This window comes from Entelurus aequoreus, linkage group LG09 (genome assembly GCF_033978785.1).
Source record: "Entelurus aequoreus isolate RoL-2023_Sb linkage group LG09, RoL_Eaeq_v1.1, whole genome shotgun sequence".
In the NCBI taxonomy this organism is placed as follows: Eukaryota; Metazoa; Chordata; class Actinopteri; order Syngnathiformes; family Syngnathidae; genus Entelurus; species Entelurus aequoreus.
This window is the reverse complement of record NC_084739.1, coordinates 36,509,933-36,527,608: the sequence shown is the minus strand read 5'-3', so window position 1 is coordinate 36,527,608 and position 17,676 is coordinate 36,509,933. Positions and strand designations below refer to the sequence as shown.

The window sequence follows — 17,676 nt, the reverse complement described above, 5'->3', positions numbered from 1 at the left end:
TTTTTATATTCTCTTGTTGTGGGGCATTCGTCCTCCGCGGATGCCATTTCTAATATAAAGTAACGTACAGTTCTAACTTATATCAGTCAGTAGACTCGCTATGGAAGTGCTAAAAACTACCGGTACAACAAAGATGACAAGAAAAAGACACAGTTGAAGTGGAGGCACATAAAAAAGACTGCCCACAAAACGACATATCGTTAAGAGAAGGTCAGAAATCAGCTTGAAGAAGGTCTGTAAAACATAATCTATGCAACATTTTGACCAAAGAACCACTATTACAACTTATGTAGACTACAAGGAAATGTTTTAAGTGTAGAAAAAAAAAATCTTAAATGTGACTCCTTTGATGCGCCTCATAATTAAAATAATAAATGTTATGCAGAGGCGTATTTATAACAATTTTATAGACAAACGATACTATTTAAGCCATGTTCACACAAACACGGATACTTAATAAACGCATACTTATCTCTCCGTTTAGGCCTCTTGTCCACACGCAGACTCATACATTTGTCTTTTTATTTTTTATTTATTTTTTTTAATTTTTTAAATGAATTTATTAATCAATCCAACAAAACAATACACAACAATACCATAACAATGCAATCCAATTCCAAAACCAAACCCGACCCAGCAACATTCAGAATAGCAATAAACAGAGCAATTGAGAGCAATTGAGGACACACAAACATGACATGGAACAATCCAAAAGTAGTGAAACAAAAATTAATATTATTAACAACAGTATCAATATTAGTAACAATTTCAAAATAGCAGTGATTAAAAATCTCTCATTGATATTATCATTAAAAACATTAATTACAAAAAATAAAAATGAACAATAGTGTCACAGCGGCTCACACTTGCATCGCATCTCACAAGCCCGACAACACACCGTGCCCAACACCTTCCACAAAGATATAATAAGTCATATTTTGGTTCATTCAATAGTTAAAACAAATTTAAATAATGGATCCCATATTCCAATATATGACTCATTATTATCTAAACTAAATGCAGTTTTTTCTACTGATATCATCTCCATAGCTTGTGTGTACCAGTCAGTATGAGTTGGACTATCAACATCTATCCATTTTTTAAATATTACCCTTTTTGTTATTATGCATATTGAAAGAAAATCATTTTTACTCTTTGATGACACATTACTAAATTGATGGAGATCCCCAAGAATACAAGTTTGCAGTGTCATTGGGATGTTTATATTAAGGAATGTGATTGCTTCTTTTGTTGTTTTCAACCATAACTCTTTTATTCTCTGACATTCCCACAATAAATGAACAAGAGTTCCCTCAGCTGCCCGACACTTCATACATAACTTGCTATCTACTACACCAATTTTAAACAGCTGAGAAGATGTAAAATACAATCTATTAAATATCTTAAATTGAGTCAGCTTATCTTTAATGCTTCTAAAGGGCTTATTGGCATTTTTCCAAATATCAATGTCTCTTTCATCTAAAATGTTTAAGTCCACCATCCATTTCCGAACACATGCATCGTTTGTATTTCTAGTGTGGTGTTCATTTATTATTCCATAAAATAGTTTAATTAATTTCTTAATTGTATCTTGATTAAAAAGTGCATCTTCCAGTTCATGGCTATTTAAGGACATACTTTCAGAGGATATGCATTTATTTACAGCGTGTTTTAAAGAGATAAAATTTAAAAAATGATTTCTGGGTACATTATATTGATCAACTAAATCATTGAACGGTTTAAAATAGTTTTTATTAATAATATGATGAGGTTTAGTAATACCTCTGTCTTTCACATTTTTATTAATTATGATATTAGGATTGTACCAAAGCGGTTGATTTACAGATGTCATTGGGTTGATTCCTAGTATTTTTAGGCACAGTTTTAGAATGTTAAAGGTGGCTTCTATTGGGCTCTGCCTCAATTCATTAGGTATTTTTTAAATACGTTTGTCTTTAAAAACGCAGACTTATGCAAACGCTGCCCAAAGTGTACAGTTCGAACACTCGCCGCTTAGCGAATGCGTGTACACGGCACAAACTGAGATCTGTGATGACGTCACTGTTGTACGCTGTCATTTCCAAAGCTCGACAACTGGCTTTAAACACACAATAAGATGACTTACTGTATGTTTGAACGTAAACATGCTGCTATTTTCAAAAAAGACTCATCAAAATGGGCTTTGCGAAATGTTTTCTTCTTCCTATGGGAGGGTGGAACAAAAAATAATAGCAAAGCACTGTCCTCGCCTGAAGATTTAATTCACTGATCTGACCGACTGGCCTTACTCACTGTCCTGAAGTGTTTGCTTGACATGATGGAACAAAGCCATGTGGATGTCCTGGCACAAGACCCCACATTTGGGATAAAAAAGTGACAAAATACTGAGCACATAACCCCAGTTGTATTTTCTCTTTCCAGATGGACTGGCTCACACCTGAGATGTGAAGTGTGTTATGTGAGCCAAGGTGTTTTCCCACCTCACTGGTGGGGAGAGATGCTGCACTCCGTTGCCATGACAGCAGAGGTTCTCTTTGTTCTCTGGTTCCTGATGAGCAGTGCCCAGAGTAATCCTATAACAACCTTACCAGTTAGCCGAGAACGTCTGGAAAGGGTGTTGATCCAGGCCAGGGAGGACAAAGCGGACCCCAAGCAGCTGCAGCCTGAGGATAACAATACTTTAGGTCTGAACAGGACTGCTGTAAGCCGTGCCCGGCAGAACCTCAGCTCCCAGACCCGAGGGCCTAAGGGCGGGAAGTCCCAGGAGCTGTTGACCGAGCAAGACACCCTGAACCAAATAGACGTGGGCCCCACGAGTGACGTCACCCTCTCCTTGGACGCCATTGACGAGTACGCCTACCCAGACTACAGGGGTAAAGGCTGCATGGATGAGAGCGGCTTTGTGTTCGCCATCGGTGATCAGTTCACCCCAGGCCCTTCTACTTGCCCTTGCCTCTGCACAGACGAAGGTCCTCTGTGCAGCAAGCCTGATTGTCCCAGGGTGCACCCTCGCTGTGTTAGAGTGGACATGAGCCAATGCTGCCCTCAATGCAAGGAGAAAAAGAACTACTGTGAATTCCGGGAAAAGATCTATGCTTCACTAGAGGAGTTTAAGGTGAGTTTATGAACTACATTCACTCTTTTTTTGACATACTCCAAGTGGAACAGAGCGCTGACAAAACCCCCTTTGACGTTCAAATTAGTCTATGGCAAGCGCGGCATAAAAAGTAGTTCCCTGAAGAAAAGAAGAAGGCAGATTTATAATGGCAAAGGTCAGCACTTGTCTTTGTTCTCACTGGAATATTCCTGTAGGCTGAATTTAGAGCTGCAGCTTCAGCAAAGTCTTCCCATATTGATACACTTGTAGCAGTCTTACAAGTGCAAGCTGCTGCATACCTGCAGTATATGAGACATAAAAACCTGTCTCCTAACCATTATGAAACACAGTTACATAAAAATGAACTGAGGTGAAATACCCACCTGTTGAAGACCCATAATGGAAAGGGGAAGGTAAAGCGTTTGCAGAAATATACTGTTGGCGTCTTTTAGGTGCAGTTGGAATAATATCCTCTTCAGAACCTGAGAAGTCTTCTGCAATGGACATTTGTTTTTGTTCCATTTATTTTTTCAAATTTACACATTTTGGAAAAATAAAGCCATGTTATGTAAAACAAAAATGTCTACTGTAGAGCAGTGGTCCCCAACCACCGGGCCGATTGGTACCGGGCCGCGCAAGAAATGTAATTAAAACAAAATATATATATATATATATATTTTTATTTATTTATTTATTAAATCAACATTAAAAACACAATATATACATTATATATCAATATAGATCAATACAGTCTGCAGGGATACAGTCCGTAAGCACACATGATTGTATTTCTTTATGAAAAAAAAAAATAAATAAACCCCCCCCGGTCCGTGGGACAAATTTTCAAGCGTTGACCGGTCCCCAGCTACAAAAAGGTTGGGGACCACTGCTGTAGAGGACCCTGGTTCGCTTCGTCATTATCAACCCTTTCGAGCTGAATTCTCACAAAGTATGTTGACGTCATCGAAAACACATGATTAAGGATGCAGCTATCTAATATTTTAGTCATTGAGCAATCTATCAATGAATTTGTCCGATTAATTGAGTAATTGAAGGAAACATACTTTGTAGCCTCAATGCGGGTTTTAGGGGAAATAGTTGACATACACAAGGATTTTCTGATGACTCCTATTTTTTTTTCTTATAAATCCACTTAAAACTGAAATTGCACTTTTACCATGGGAGCATCACTCTATATATTACGTATATTTGCGAAAGAAAAAACAAACAACAAAAACTTTGTTGCCTGAAACCAGGGAACATATTATAGATAAAGAACCACACCAAACAAAAATGCTTGCTGCAGGACTGTAGGCTTATAAATGAAAACATGTAGTAGCACAGACACATTTTAATGGTACCGAAAAAAATTTGTACCAATATGAAATGTCCTAAATAACACAATTTATGATTAACACTCTATCAACGTACACAGTAACAAACACGTGCACTCAGACATTTGCACACAGTGCAAATGAAACCTCAATTAAACATCCCTGCCCCACAGCTGTTTGTAGTCGTAGTCAAGTCATACTACGTCATGCCACACACACACAAACTAAGCTTCACATACAGTAACATAACGTGACTGACATCACATCACATGCAATTATATTACTGATCACAAAGCTACTCATACAGACTTGCCCAGGGTGTACACCGCCTTCCACCCAAATACAGCTGGAATAGGCTCCAGCAACCCCCGCCACCCCAAGAGAGACAATCGGTAGACGATGGATGGATGGAAGCTACTCATACACATGCCAGAATGACCAGTCATATTGAAAGGTTTTCCATGTAGTGATACCCCAGAACCCACAAATGGTGATTTGAGTCAGCCCTTGGAAAAGTCAGAGGCTGTTTGCAACCTTTACGCAAATGCCTAGGGGACACTAACTTTCCAAAGTATTTTAAGCATTACATCCCGACCACTTATGGTTTTTAGCAAATAATGATGTAACTATGTACGTACGTAACATGTGCACGTGCATTTGCTTTGTTGGTTGCTCGCTAATGATAGCAATCTGGATAGCTAACATAGCTTTCATTGAATATATATTCTATCAGAACAGCAATTGGACTGCAAATTGTTAGTTGCTTCTTTTGGACTTATTTTGTATGTGTGCACACTGTCCCTATGTGTATGAGTGTACGAGACAGTGGTGAGTGAACGCTAAACAAATCCCACAGCTTGGTGAACAATTTTTATTCAATATAATTAATAATTGTGAAGAATATAGATATACACTTAAAATATTATGTTCTGTTAAACCACTAATGGTAACATAAGCTAGCTGGTGGTGTTCTTGTTATATTTTTGTTTGAAAAATGTTATTCTTTGAGCCATCTCTCTGCATCGACACTCCGCTGTTCCCACCACACACACGCATACACACATGCACATGCACAAACCTCAGCACCCGCAGCAAAACCTGCATCACCCAACGGCAGCTCTGCGCTCATGTGCACTCTATTGGAGTAGTCTTACGGAAACGATGTCCATGTATTTTGACTTCTGGCACCAGATTTGATATTTTTTCTACAAAACCCAACACCAGTGAAGTTGGCACGTTGTGAAAATCGTAAATAAAAACAGAATACAATGATTTGCAAATCCTTTTCAACTTATATTCAATTGAATAGACTGCAAAGACAAGATACTTAACGTTTGAACTGGTAAACTTTGTTATTTTTTGCAAATATTAGCTCATTTGGAATTTGATGCCTGCAACATGTTTCCAAAAAGCTGGCACACGTGGCAAAAAAGACTGAGAAAGTTGAGAAATGCTCATTAAACACTTATTTGGAACATCCCACAGGTGAACAGGCTAATTGAGAAAAAGATGGGTGGCATGATTGGGTATAAACACAGCTTCCATATAATGGTCAGTCATTCTCAAACAAGGATGGGGCTAGGGTCACGACTTTGTGAACAAATGCGTGAGCAAATTGTCGAACAGTTTAAGAACAACATTTCTCAACGGGCTAGTGCAAGGAATTTAGGGATTTCACCATCTACGGTCCGTAATATCATCAAAAAGTTCAGAGAATATGGAGAAAACACTGCACGTAAGCGGCAAGGCTTACAACAGCTGGGCCCAAGGTCATCTAAGATGGAGTGATGCAAAGTGGAAAAGTGTTCTGTGGTCTGACAAGTCCACATTTCAAATTGTTTTTTGGAAACTGTGGACGTCGTATCCTCCGGACCAAAGAGAAAAAGAACCATCCGGACTGTTATATGCGCAAAGTTCAGAAGACAGCATCTGTGATGGTATGGGGGTGTATTAGTGCCCAAGGCATGGTTAACTTGCACATCTGTGAAGGCACCATTAATGCTGAAAGGTACACAGGTTTTGGAGCAAATATGTTGTCATCCAAGCAACGTCTTTTTCATGGACACCCCTGCTTATTTCAGCAAGACAATGCCAAGTCACATTCTGCACGTGTTACAATAGCGTAGCTTCGTAGTAAAAGAGTGCGTGTACTACACTGGCCTCCCTTTAGTCCAGACCTGTCTCCCATTGAAAATTTGTGGCGCATTATGAAGCGTACCATACGACAACGGAGACCCCGGACCGTTGAACTACTTTTTAAGCTGTACATCAAGCAAGAATGGGAAAAAGTTCCACCTGAAAAGCTTCAAAAATTGGTCTCCTCAGTTCTCAAACGTTGACTGAGCGTTGTTAAAAGGAAAGGTCATGTAACACAGTGGTAAAAATGCCCCTGTGCCAACTTTATTGCAATCTGTTGCTACCATTAAATTCTAAGTTAATGATTATTTGCAAAAAAAATTAAATTTCTCAGTTCGAACATTAAATATCTTGTCTTTGCAGTCTATTCAATTGAATATAAGTTTAAAAGGATTTGCAAATCATTGTATTCTGTTTTTATTTACCATTTACACAAGGTGCCAACTTCACTGGTTTTGGGTTTTGTAATTAATAAACTCAATAAATTAATGATTGAAGCAACCAAATAAAAATCAAAGTTTTTTTTCCAATTGATGTAATCGATTAATCATTTCAGCCCTACACATAGTGGTGTTGTTTTATTTGACTTTTAGGGCATATTTTTTTCAAAAGCTGTAGGTAGAAAGTTCCTCTGTGTTTGTCTTACAGAAAGATTTATTAATGTATTGTCTTTGTTTATGTTGGTGTTCTCCTAAGCTGGATTGGACCTAGATGTATTCTTTTTTACTAGCAAACGCAGAGATGCTACGAGTACTCTGCTGATGTAAAAAGATTTCCTCACACAAGCATCATACATTAGCTTTTGTGCTGTGCAGCGGGACTTGCAACAGGCAGGTTGTTATGCATGATTGCCAAGTTCTGGGGCATTGTACTAAGTGCTGCCTCTCTCCATTTTTCACAGTGTGAAGTGCCATGCGGAGGCGCCAGCCTCTGCAATCAGCAGCAATGCCGTTAGAATTAACCTTAGCGCTCTTGATAGGACAAAAGGTGTGCTACTATGCACAAGCGACTGCCAAATGAAGCCTTCCCAGGTTATGCAGTGGCTGCATGTCATTTAATCTGTACATTATCAGTCCCAGTCTTTTAAATTACATGTAGGCTATTAAGAGGCACACTGGAACAATTGAACAGTAAAGTCAACACTTGTCTTGTTCAATCTGTGTTCAGAGACACAAAAAGGAAAGTAGCATAATCTTTTTTTCTACAATTTAGCCTGCAATATGTTTGAGTGGGCTATTTATTGTATACAATCAATGTTCGGCATTACTTGATTTGTGTGATGGTAGTTAGGGTTAGGGTAAAATACAGACAGTATTTGTTGTAATGTCACCTTTACATGTAAGTTAAAACTATCCTATCTGAATGATAGTCATCTCTGTGTGTTCACAGAATAAAGCAGACTGTATCTCTGAGAACAGAAACATAGACTAAGAACTGATCCGGATGATCCTGTTATCCTATTAAATCATATCAAACAAAAAGGTACTGATAAGCACCTGGAATTCCTGGGAATTTTGCAGAATTTGTACATTTTGTAGAAATGGTAAGTTAAAAGTTTTATTGTATCTCCATTTTAAAACATTTATCACCATATTGCTGTAATGTATGTTGACACCCCACTTCAAATCATATATGTTAGGTTTGCTAAAACCTATAACAGAAAGGACTCCCTTCAGAATAGATGCTTAATATAAATGGGCTTTTCCTGATAAATTGTTTTTTTTTATTATTGATAATAATAAACTATGGCTTAACAATGACATTGATTTTCAAATATTTATTTTTAAAAAGTGAACACACCCAATAGAGGAGGTGCTGGTGGAAGTGGGCTGCATGCTTCCCCACCTCGCCCTTTACGGCAGTGGTAATGCACACTCACCAAGCTTGTGAAGGCAAACCGAAGACTCCAGGCCAAAAAATTCAGAATACAAATATACACTCTAATACGAATACAAAAACCATTACACTCACAGCATCTAACGAGGTTCGGATACTTGCTAAATATGATGACTAAGTACCCTAAGTTTCCAAAACTAGTCACACCTATTACGTCTTCTTAAGCTATGTCCACATGAATATGAATATTTTTTAAAACGCCTATTTTTCTATGCTAGTGTTTTGGCCTCTCATCCACATGCAAACATAGGATTTTGTCCTAAAAGAGGCACTGCACTTTTTTTTAAATTGTGCCTATTAGAGATGTCCGGTAATAGCTTTTTTGCCGATATCCGATATTCCGATATTGTCCATCTCTTAATTACCGATTCCGATATCAACCGATACCGATATATACAGTCGTGGAATTAACACATTATTATGCCTAATTTTGTTGTGATGCCCCGCTGGATGCATTAAACAATGTAACTTTACCATGAATTGATTAACGTGGACCAAGTTGAAAAACTTATTCAGGTGTACCATTTAGTGGTCAATTGTACGGAATATGTACTGTACTGTGCAATCTACTAATACAAGTTTCAATCAATCAATCAATCAATCAATCAATCAAAAACAAGGTTTTCCAAAATAGGAGAACAACTTCAACTCCAGTTATGGAAAAAAGTGCCAACATGGCACTGCCATATTTATTATTGAAGTCACAAAGTGCATTATTTTTTTAACATGCCTCAAAACAGCATCTTGGAATTTGGGACATGCTCTCCCTGAGATAATCCTAATACCCACTACAACTATGGGAAATACTGTGCTTTGACTTTCACAAAGTGCATTATTATTATTATTATTTTGTAAACATGCCTCAAAACAACAGCCACAAAAACAATGAAGGCACACAGCTTCAGTCCAGAGTATACTAGAGCATACTTGCCAACCTTGAGACCTCAGAATTCAGGAGATGGGGGTGGGTTTGGATTTTAGCGGAGGGTGTATATTGTAGCGTCCCGTAAGAGTTAGTGCTGCAAGGGGTTCTGGGTATTTGTTATGTTGTGTTTATGTTGTGTTACGGTGCGGATGTTCTCCCGAAATGGGTGTGTCATTCTTGTTTGGTGTGGGTTCACAGTGTGGCGCATATTTGTAACAGTGTTAAAGTTGTTTATACGGCCACCCTCAGTGTGACCTGTATGGCTGTTGATCAAGTATGCCTTGCATTCACTTGTGTGTTTGTAAAACCCGCATATATTATGTGACTGGGCCGGCACGCTGTTTGTATGGAGTAAAAGCGGACGTGACGACAGACTGTAGAGGACGCTAAAGGCAGTGCCTTTAAGGCACGCCCCAATAATGTTGTCCGGGTGGAAATCAGGAGAAATCCGGGGGGCACTGAAATCGGGAGTCTCCCGGGAAAATCGGGAGGTTGAAACCGATACCGATAATTTCCGATATTACATTTTAAAGCATTTATCGGCCGATAATATCGGCATCTCTAGTGCCTATCATTCACAATCATAATGAAAGACATGGCTACAGATGTAAAATTTGTTTTAATGCATTCTAAATATAAAAAAAATGGAATCAAAAGTCTGTTTACAATGGAGCCTATGGGAGCTGCTCTATTCTGCCTATAAAGCCCTTAAAGGGGAACTGCATTTTTGGGGGGAAATTTTGCCTATTGTTCACAATCACTATGAGAGACAAGAACAAATATGTCTTTTTTTATTTTTAAGAATTTTAAAGATGATAAAAAATGCTTGGAAGATGCAGCTAATGGGTGTTACCGTTGTAGTCTTCAGAGCCCTCTGAAACAATTTTAAAACCCTCCATCAACGTTTTGTATACACACTGCAAGTCGATATATCATGTGGTAACAGACACATTCAGAACAATATGAAATATGTTCAATATTTACTGTATTTTGGTCATTTTAAGCATTGCCGGAATTTTTTTCTTTAGCGCATTAATTTCCGTTTCCATTGTAGCGCACTGCAGAGGACAAATTTCACCACACGTAGTGTGTGTGACAATCATTGGTACTTTAACTTAACTTAACTTTAACTGCTGACTTCTGGCAACAAATGTGTGTTCTACGTCCAAAAACAAATGCGAGTGTGTTCTAATCATGGCAGACTGGGTAACAGACAACTAAAACAACAATTTTTGGACAAATGAGAATTCACAACCTTATCTTTTTTTGAATCTGAATATACAGAGGATGAATTACTGCACACAGAAGCATGCACCAAGGAAGGATGAAACGTTGCAGCAGATGGAAGCCGAGAGAGTGAGGTCGGCATGACTTTGACGTTGTAAATTTGGAACTTATAGCCATGCTATTTCCACATAGATAAAGTACTTACCTCCCCTTTACAGAGAGGAATGCACCTGCTGATAAGAAGAGGGGTTGCGTCCTTCGATACCAGTTCAAACCACCCTTCGGAGGAGTGATTACTCATGTTTGTGCAGACACTGGGCACTCAAGGACGAAATATGGAATTTAACAACAGATAATAAGGCAATGGAAATATACCGGCCGCACGAACATTTCCAGAATGGAAAAGTACCAATTGCATGATCACACAATACAATGCTATACTAAAGTATCAAAGTGTATCAAAAATATATGCATTCTCCACAATCCCCTTCAAATCTTCCCCAGAAGATCTCTCCTAGCAGAGCAACACTTTTAAAGCCCACCCTACATTAAAGTAGGTGCTGTCTCGGTTTTCGAGCAAGCTAGCAATAAACAATCAAACCATAGTTACATGGAAGGGGTAGAGGGATGGATGGATTCAACATCAATTTATTCATTGTCAGGGAAGGAAACTAACAGTCCTCGAATGTCACTAATGCGCTTGACCCCTTCAGCGACATAGCAAGCCCAGAAATAGTGTGGGGTTGGCCTTTGACAGCCCTAACAATGATGCGGGTGCATAGGGCCCTAGCACAAGGGGTGATAAAGCATCAGGGTTGTTCATCAAATCAAAGGAGCCTGTTACACTCCTCCGGGATACAATATGGCGGTGTCAGCGGGATGTCAGAGAGGCCACGGATACGGGAGTCCCAATGGGTGTCAATTTGGTGCCCACTAGGGTCAGTGGGGTCGCTACTGTAACCATAGCACAAAGCCCAACGGCTGACGTCGGGATTCTAATGTACAATCTGTGTTCTCCATAATACCAAAATAAGTCAGCCTGTGCCCAAGGGCCTATTCTTGAGCCATTTAACAGATTGGTGCACCAGGAAAAGTCAATGCTACCCAATTTGTTGGGGGATAATTCAATTTTTGGCTACGAAGGGAAGAAGTCGGGTGGAATTGTCAACAGGAGGGTAGAAGACAGAGGTGGTGGGTTGCTCCCCACAGATCTGGATAGAGAAACTAGCACACAAGTTATGAATCTGGTCAAAATACCACTTTGGTTTCACACTAATTCCTCCTTCCAAGGGAGCTGCTGGTCCTGGGAAGGGTTGACCTGTATGCAAGTCTTATGGTGAAAAAACAGTTTTATTCAGATCATTAAAGCCAATGGCAACGCGTCAACCCAATTTATTTTGGTCTGTGCATAGATTTTTTCCAATTTCGTTTTGATGTTTTGGTTCACCCTTTCAACTTTACCTTGGGACTGTGTATTGTACACCGAGCCGAACATGTGTTCGAGTCCGAGAGCCTTTTCGACCAAAGCTAAGTGGCTATTTTTAAAATGGCTATCATTGTCAGGTCTAATCTTTTTGGGGAAACCATGTCGTGGTATGAGATCATTCAGAAGCCATTCAATAACTAACTTTGCCTCCTCCTTAGAGGTTGGGGTTGCTTCCGGCCAGCCACTGTAATTGTCAACACAAGTCAGTAAGTACTTTTTTCCCCTGTACTGGATTGATCATATCATATTGACCAACGCATCTAAACTGCTTGAACCCTGGGAAGTGGTGAACAGTCATGGAAATGGACTATATGCCGTTAAGACCCTATTGGGGTGGGTCATCAATGGCAATCCTGATTACAGTAAGAAGAGGAGTAAGATTGGCTGCTCCACTACTACTGTCAACAGGATCTCCATAACAAAGCAAGAGGAGCTGCTGCACAATCAATACAACCATGATATACACGACAGGTCATCAGAATACCAAGAAGACATTTCTAGAGATGACATGAAGTTCATGAAGGTCATGACTGATACGTGCAAGCTTCAAGTAGAGTGGCTGTGCCAGCAATCGGAGTGTTGCTGGTTACTGGGGTTCAATTCCCACCTTCTACCTTCCTAGTCACGTCCGTTGTGTCCTTGGGCAAGACACTTCACCCTTTGCCTCTGATGGCTGCTGGTTAGTGCCTTGCATGGCAGCTCCTGCCATCAGTGTGTGAATGTGTGTGTGAATGGGTAAATGTGGAAATACCGTCAAAGCGCTTTGAGTACCTTGAAGGTAGAAAAGCGCTATACAAGTATAACCCATTTATCATTATCATTATGATGTGTCTTTGCCCAACAAACAGTGCACTGCTAGGCAACGCATACTTAATCGGAAAAGGAGGGAAAGATGCAAAACATCTGATGTCACCCAATGGCGGTACATTAATACCACTCGAATTCCTGCAGACAAAGCCTCAAGAGGAGTTGAAGTGGATCAGGAAATGTTTCGGAAGAAACAGAGGAAGAATGGCCAGCTGATATGTTGGAGTATGGGATCGCAGCGGAGGACCCTGAGAGGTCAGTCGCCTGGATCCTGAAAATGACTCTATTGGAGATGAGTCAAACGAGGAAATCACTAAGTGACAAAGTGGATCAGGAAATGATGCGCATTAAAGCTGCACTAAAAAAGAAGACAAGTCCAATACATCTCTGACCTATGCTGGAAACGCTGGTTAAGAGAGTATTTACCTTTGCTACAGGAGCGGCAGAGGTGGAGCAAACAGAGAAGAAGTCTCGTCCCAAATGACATTTTGTACTGATCGCAGACAACGCCGCTCCACGTGGCTCTTGGTTACTTGGAAGAGTCATGGAGACTTATCCAGATAAAAAAGCATTGGTGTGTTCTGCTAAAATCAAAACTGAAAAAACTCTAACTCAAAGATGGTTATTATTTGTTTATATTTATGGCTCCATTGTTATTTATTTTGAATTGTTCATGGCATCTTGCCCTTCTCAATTGGGGGCCGGAGTGTTGGAGCCAAATTTCCTTATTTGTTTATATTGTTTTTATTTATATTTTCTCTAATTGATTGTTGGGTTCAGCATGTTTAATTTCCTTTTCGGCAGATTGCTCCGCCCACTTCCTGTTAGGAACCAGGAAGGGTTGACAGGGAGGTGACTGTTGCTATGGTGCGGTTACTATGGTAGCCTCTTAAAATTGGGTTCAGGTGTGAGCATGGGGAGGGCGATTGGAGGACAAACAGTTTTCGACCGTGTTCGTGGTCGTGTTTGTGTCGTGACGTGTCATGTGGTATCATGTTGTATCGTGCCGTGACAATGCTGTGATAATGTGCCATTCAAGGTCAGCATACTTTGTTATTTAACCTACATTTGATTTAATTTAGATAGCTGGAATAAACGGATTGTCATATCCAAACACAGTTCTACAGTACTGGACATTCTATCATTTACACGCGTCAAACTGGTCAACACAGTCGCCCTCGGTACCAGCCCAAAGGTAAGGGCTGTACAGCAAGGATAGGTCAACATGGGCGGCCACACCCCAAGCTCCAACAAAAATGTCAGTATAGGACAAGAGCCATTCTCGCCCCGCAATGGAGTCAAAGGCCTCCTGGTGTGAATTGTCTGACTGGTGATCGTAACATGTGGCGGGTCGGGTGGTGGTACATACGGACGCAGCTCAGTCAGCCAGGGCTTCCACTGAAAGAACAGTTGTAGCAGTCCTTGTCCTTCACTCGTTTTTGGGAGGAAGTGTACCCAGTAGATGTCAGCCATTGCTGGTACTTCAGGCTGTGGTACAAGCCCGAACATGGAGGAGCCCTTGTAATGGTTTCGCAGCTTGGTCGCCGTGCCGTCAGGTAACACCAGGGCGGTTCCTTCTGTGCGATATTATATGTCAGGGTACAGTTTGTGAAGCAGATCATTACCAAGCAGGCAAGATGTTTACAGATCGACCACGAAGGGATGTTTCAATGTGTGTCCAGCAATCTGTATGCGTTGCAACGGTACTTAAAGTGTATGTGACAACGCGCGTTTGTCACAATTACGACGGTCAGCTGGATAAAAAAAAAATGTAGGAGAAAAAAATGATTAGTGAGCGAGCTAAGGCCATGTCCACACAAACACATATATTCTTTCAACACATAGAAACATTTACATTTTTAAAATATCAGTATTCATGTGGTCATGTCCTTCTAAACTTATCCTTCTCTTCTCCAGGGCTGAGAATTTAACATTAGTGATTAATTTCTTCCTTACTGTTGTCACACCACATTGCTGTCTGATTGCGTATACTAATATGTATACTGTATGTAAGAGAATGCTAAAAATGGTTTAGTTTAGAATTTATTTGATTTGTTATGGATCTAAAGAGTGCTTGGCTCTTGTCATCATGAGAGATTGTCTTTCATTTCATGTTCCAGCAATACTTATGAGGTTGTCAACAGATTTTGTGTTGAATGATACTTGTGTGTCACATAAAACACCCCCATTTTATTGGCCCCTAAAGTATGGCACAAACAAAACTTCCAGAGTAGAACAAAAGGAACACAAGTAAAGTTTTTGCTTTGAACTTAGGGGCAGCTTTTTACTCCAAAAATAATTTATGTATTTATTACTTTAAGCGCATCGAGAGTGTGAGACAAGGGTCTCAAAAATGTAATTGAAACAGGAGAGGTCGCCTGTTTGTGAACTTTAGCGCTATAAGGGTGTTAATTGTGTTTTTCAGGTGTCTCCGTGTGAGAAATGCCGATGTGAGCCAAGTGGGGAGGTATTGTGTTCTGTGTCGGCCTGCCCTCAGACAGAGTGTGTGGACCCGGAATATGAGCCGGACCAGTGCTGTCCAATCTGCAAGAGCGGTAAGTGAATGATACTTTCAGAGGCAATAATACAACTTTGGAAAAAAAGACTATTTAGAAAAAAAAACATTGTGTGAATAAAATGCATATCACTTTTGGAAATAAGGGTGTGTAACAATGCATTATGTAATAATGTAATACATGTTCACCTCATTATGTAATAATTTCCTTAAATATATTTTGTAATAAATGTAGACACATTTTGTAATAAACTGTTACATGTAGACTGTTTTAAATCATGTGACGTCATCCAGGCACTCGTCACAATGGCAGCCATACTGGATGGTTGTAGTTTTCGCATTGCAAAGACAAAGTGTGTAAATGGATTAGCCCCTGATGTGATGTGTCAAGAAATACAAAAATACAGTAGTGAAGGTGTGCAGACTCGAGCTGCAGTCGGTGGGAGCTGCAGAGTGAAAAGGTGCCGGACAACTCTTGGTCAGTCTGCGTTCTCAGTGAAGGCCTCACATCTGTGGAACTCTTTGCCACTGGAGTTAAAGTCACAGTCGGACATTAAACTTTTCTCCACAAAACTGAAAATGTGGCTTGAGAAAAATCAGAAGTGTGAGCACTAGAACTGGATGTAGTAAGGACAAATGGGGCATATTATTTTCCATTTTTATTTTTGTGCTTGTCTTAATCCTTTTGTATGTGTTTTACACTTCTCTCATCTTTTTTCAAAAGCCTAACCAGGGACAAGGGTAGCAAATTAGCCTGTGGCTATAAGTCTTATGTACTTTGACATCAGTTACCTGTGGGTAGCAATGTTTCATTGTACTGTCCCTTTCAAATAAATACATGGATGAATGAAATACGACAAATTATGGCTAATAAGTCTTTGTTAAGGTATCGGAGAGGATTAGATGCTATTTCGGGAAAGCGTCATGTTAAAAAGTGTGAGATGATTGACAATATAGACCCCTATGCCGCGGAAGAAAAGAAATGGAGCAACAAAATCAAACTCTGGGCGTCAGTCACCTACTCAGATATCCTCAACTGTATTCTTTTCTTCATCTTCCTGGCATTAAAAATGAACTACATTAGTGGCCCCGTTGTAGCATGTTTAAAATAAATTCCGGTTCGTAATATATTATATATAATCATTACTATATCACACGTCACTTGGCAACAGGCACCGTCTTTTAAAGGCACACACTCGCACGCACACTGCTCTAATAGGAAATGTCTCACACCTACAGTCTTCTCAATGTTTTACTTGATTATTATTTTTTAGCATGCAATGTGCAATGCTACATTTTTGTTTACAGAAGTATTTATTCAAGACATAAGCGGTAGAAAATGGATGGATGGATGGATGGATAAGTATTGTTTCCCAGAGGAAGCTCTTAATTTATTTCTTTGAAAATGATTCCATAAAAAACACAATTTTTATCTGGTCTAAAAAGAACAACATTATTCAAATTAGAATTTTGCTCAGAGTAAGATGCAGTGTATGCAGTGTCATTTCAAACTACTAGTATTTGATCAACAAATAAAAACATGTTTTAAATTTTTTATGAAAGTATTGGAGAATTTATTTCCAGGCAATATTGCCCAGGCTGACCAACATCAATAAATTACTATGTTTGTGTGTTTGTTTTTTCGTCTCTCGGTTGGAGAAAGGAGGTCTCACTCTCTGCAACGATTCTCAGTACCTAAGCGTGTGTATATTACATTAGAACTAACTGAACGCAGTGTGCCCTCTTTTCAGTCATCCACAAGTCGACCTAATTTTTCCAACAGGGGAAAAGATACACTTTAAGATGTTCATTATTTATACATTTTTTGCTGACAGAAATAAAAATCCATTCTATATTTTTGTTTATTTGGGGATTTAAAGATAACTAAAAGTTGGTTACCGTTCAATTACAGTACAGATGTAAACAATTCTACGGTTATGAGAACTAAAAGTTTATATCATTTTAAATGGTTGCTTCCATTATTTTATATTATAATTGCATTACATTGTAAACACTGTATATTTTTTATTGATTATTTCTTCAGTTTAGCAGTAGGATGTAGACAAAAGCGCTAAGTCTGTCTGCATGAAGCTACATAATTTTGAAAGTACAGTAGATTGTTGCATATTGTTCTAATGTGTGGCACCTTGAGATACGAATGTGTTTATCGACAGTCTAAAAGTAACATGTCTTCCTTCACATGTTATTATAGCAATTTTATGCATTCACATGTATAAAATATAAAAATCGCAA

The 17,676-nt window shown here is 39.3% G+C and overlaps 1 protein-coding gene across 1 annotated transcript in view; it reads left to right on the top strand.

The window, feature by feature from the left end:
* The window catches only part of LOC133657392 (brorin-like), a 148,951-nt gene that overhangs the window by 42,045 nt on the left and 89,230 nt on the right, over positions 1 to 17,676 (top strand). Inside the window, exons 2-3 of the mRNA XM_062058678.1 lie at positions 2,422 to 3,115; positions 15,334 to 15,463. Coding sequence (XP_061914662.1) covers positions 2,498 to 3,115; positions 15,334 to 15,463 — 748 coding nt within the window. The 5' untranslated portion in view covers positions 2,422 to 2,497. The remainder of the gene's footprint in view (positions 1 to 2,421; positions 3,116 to 15,333; positions 15,464 to 17,676) is intronic.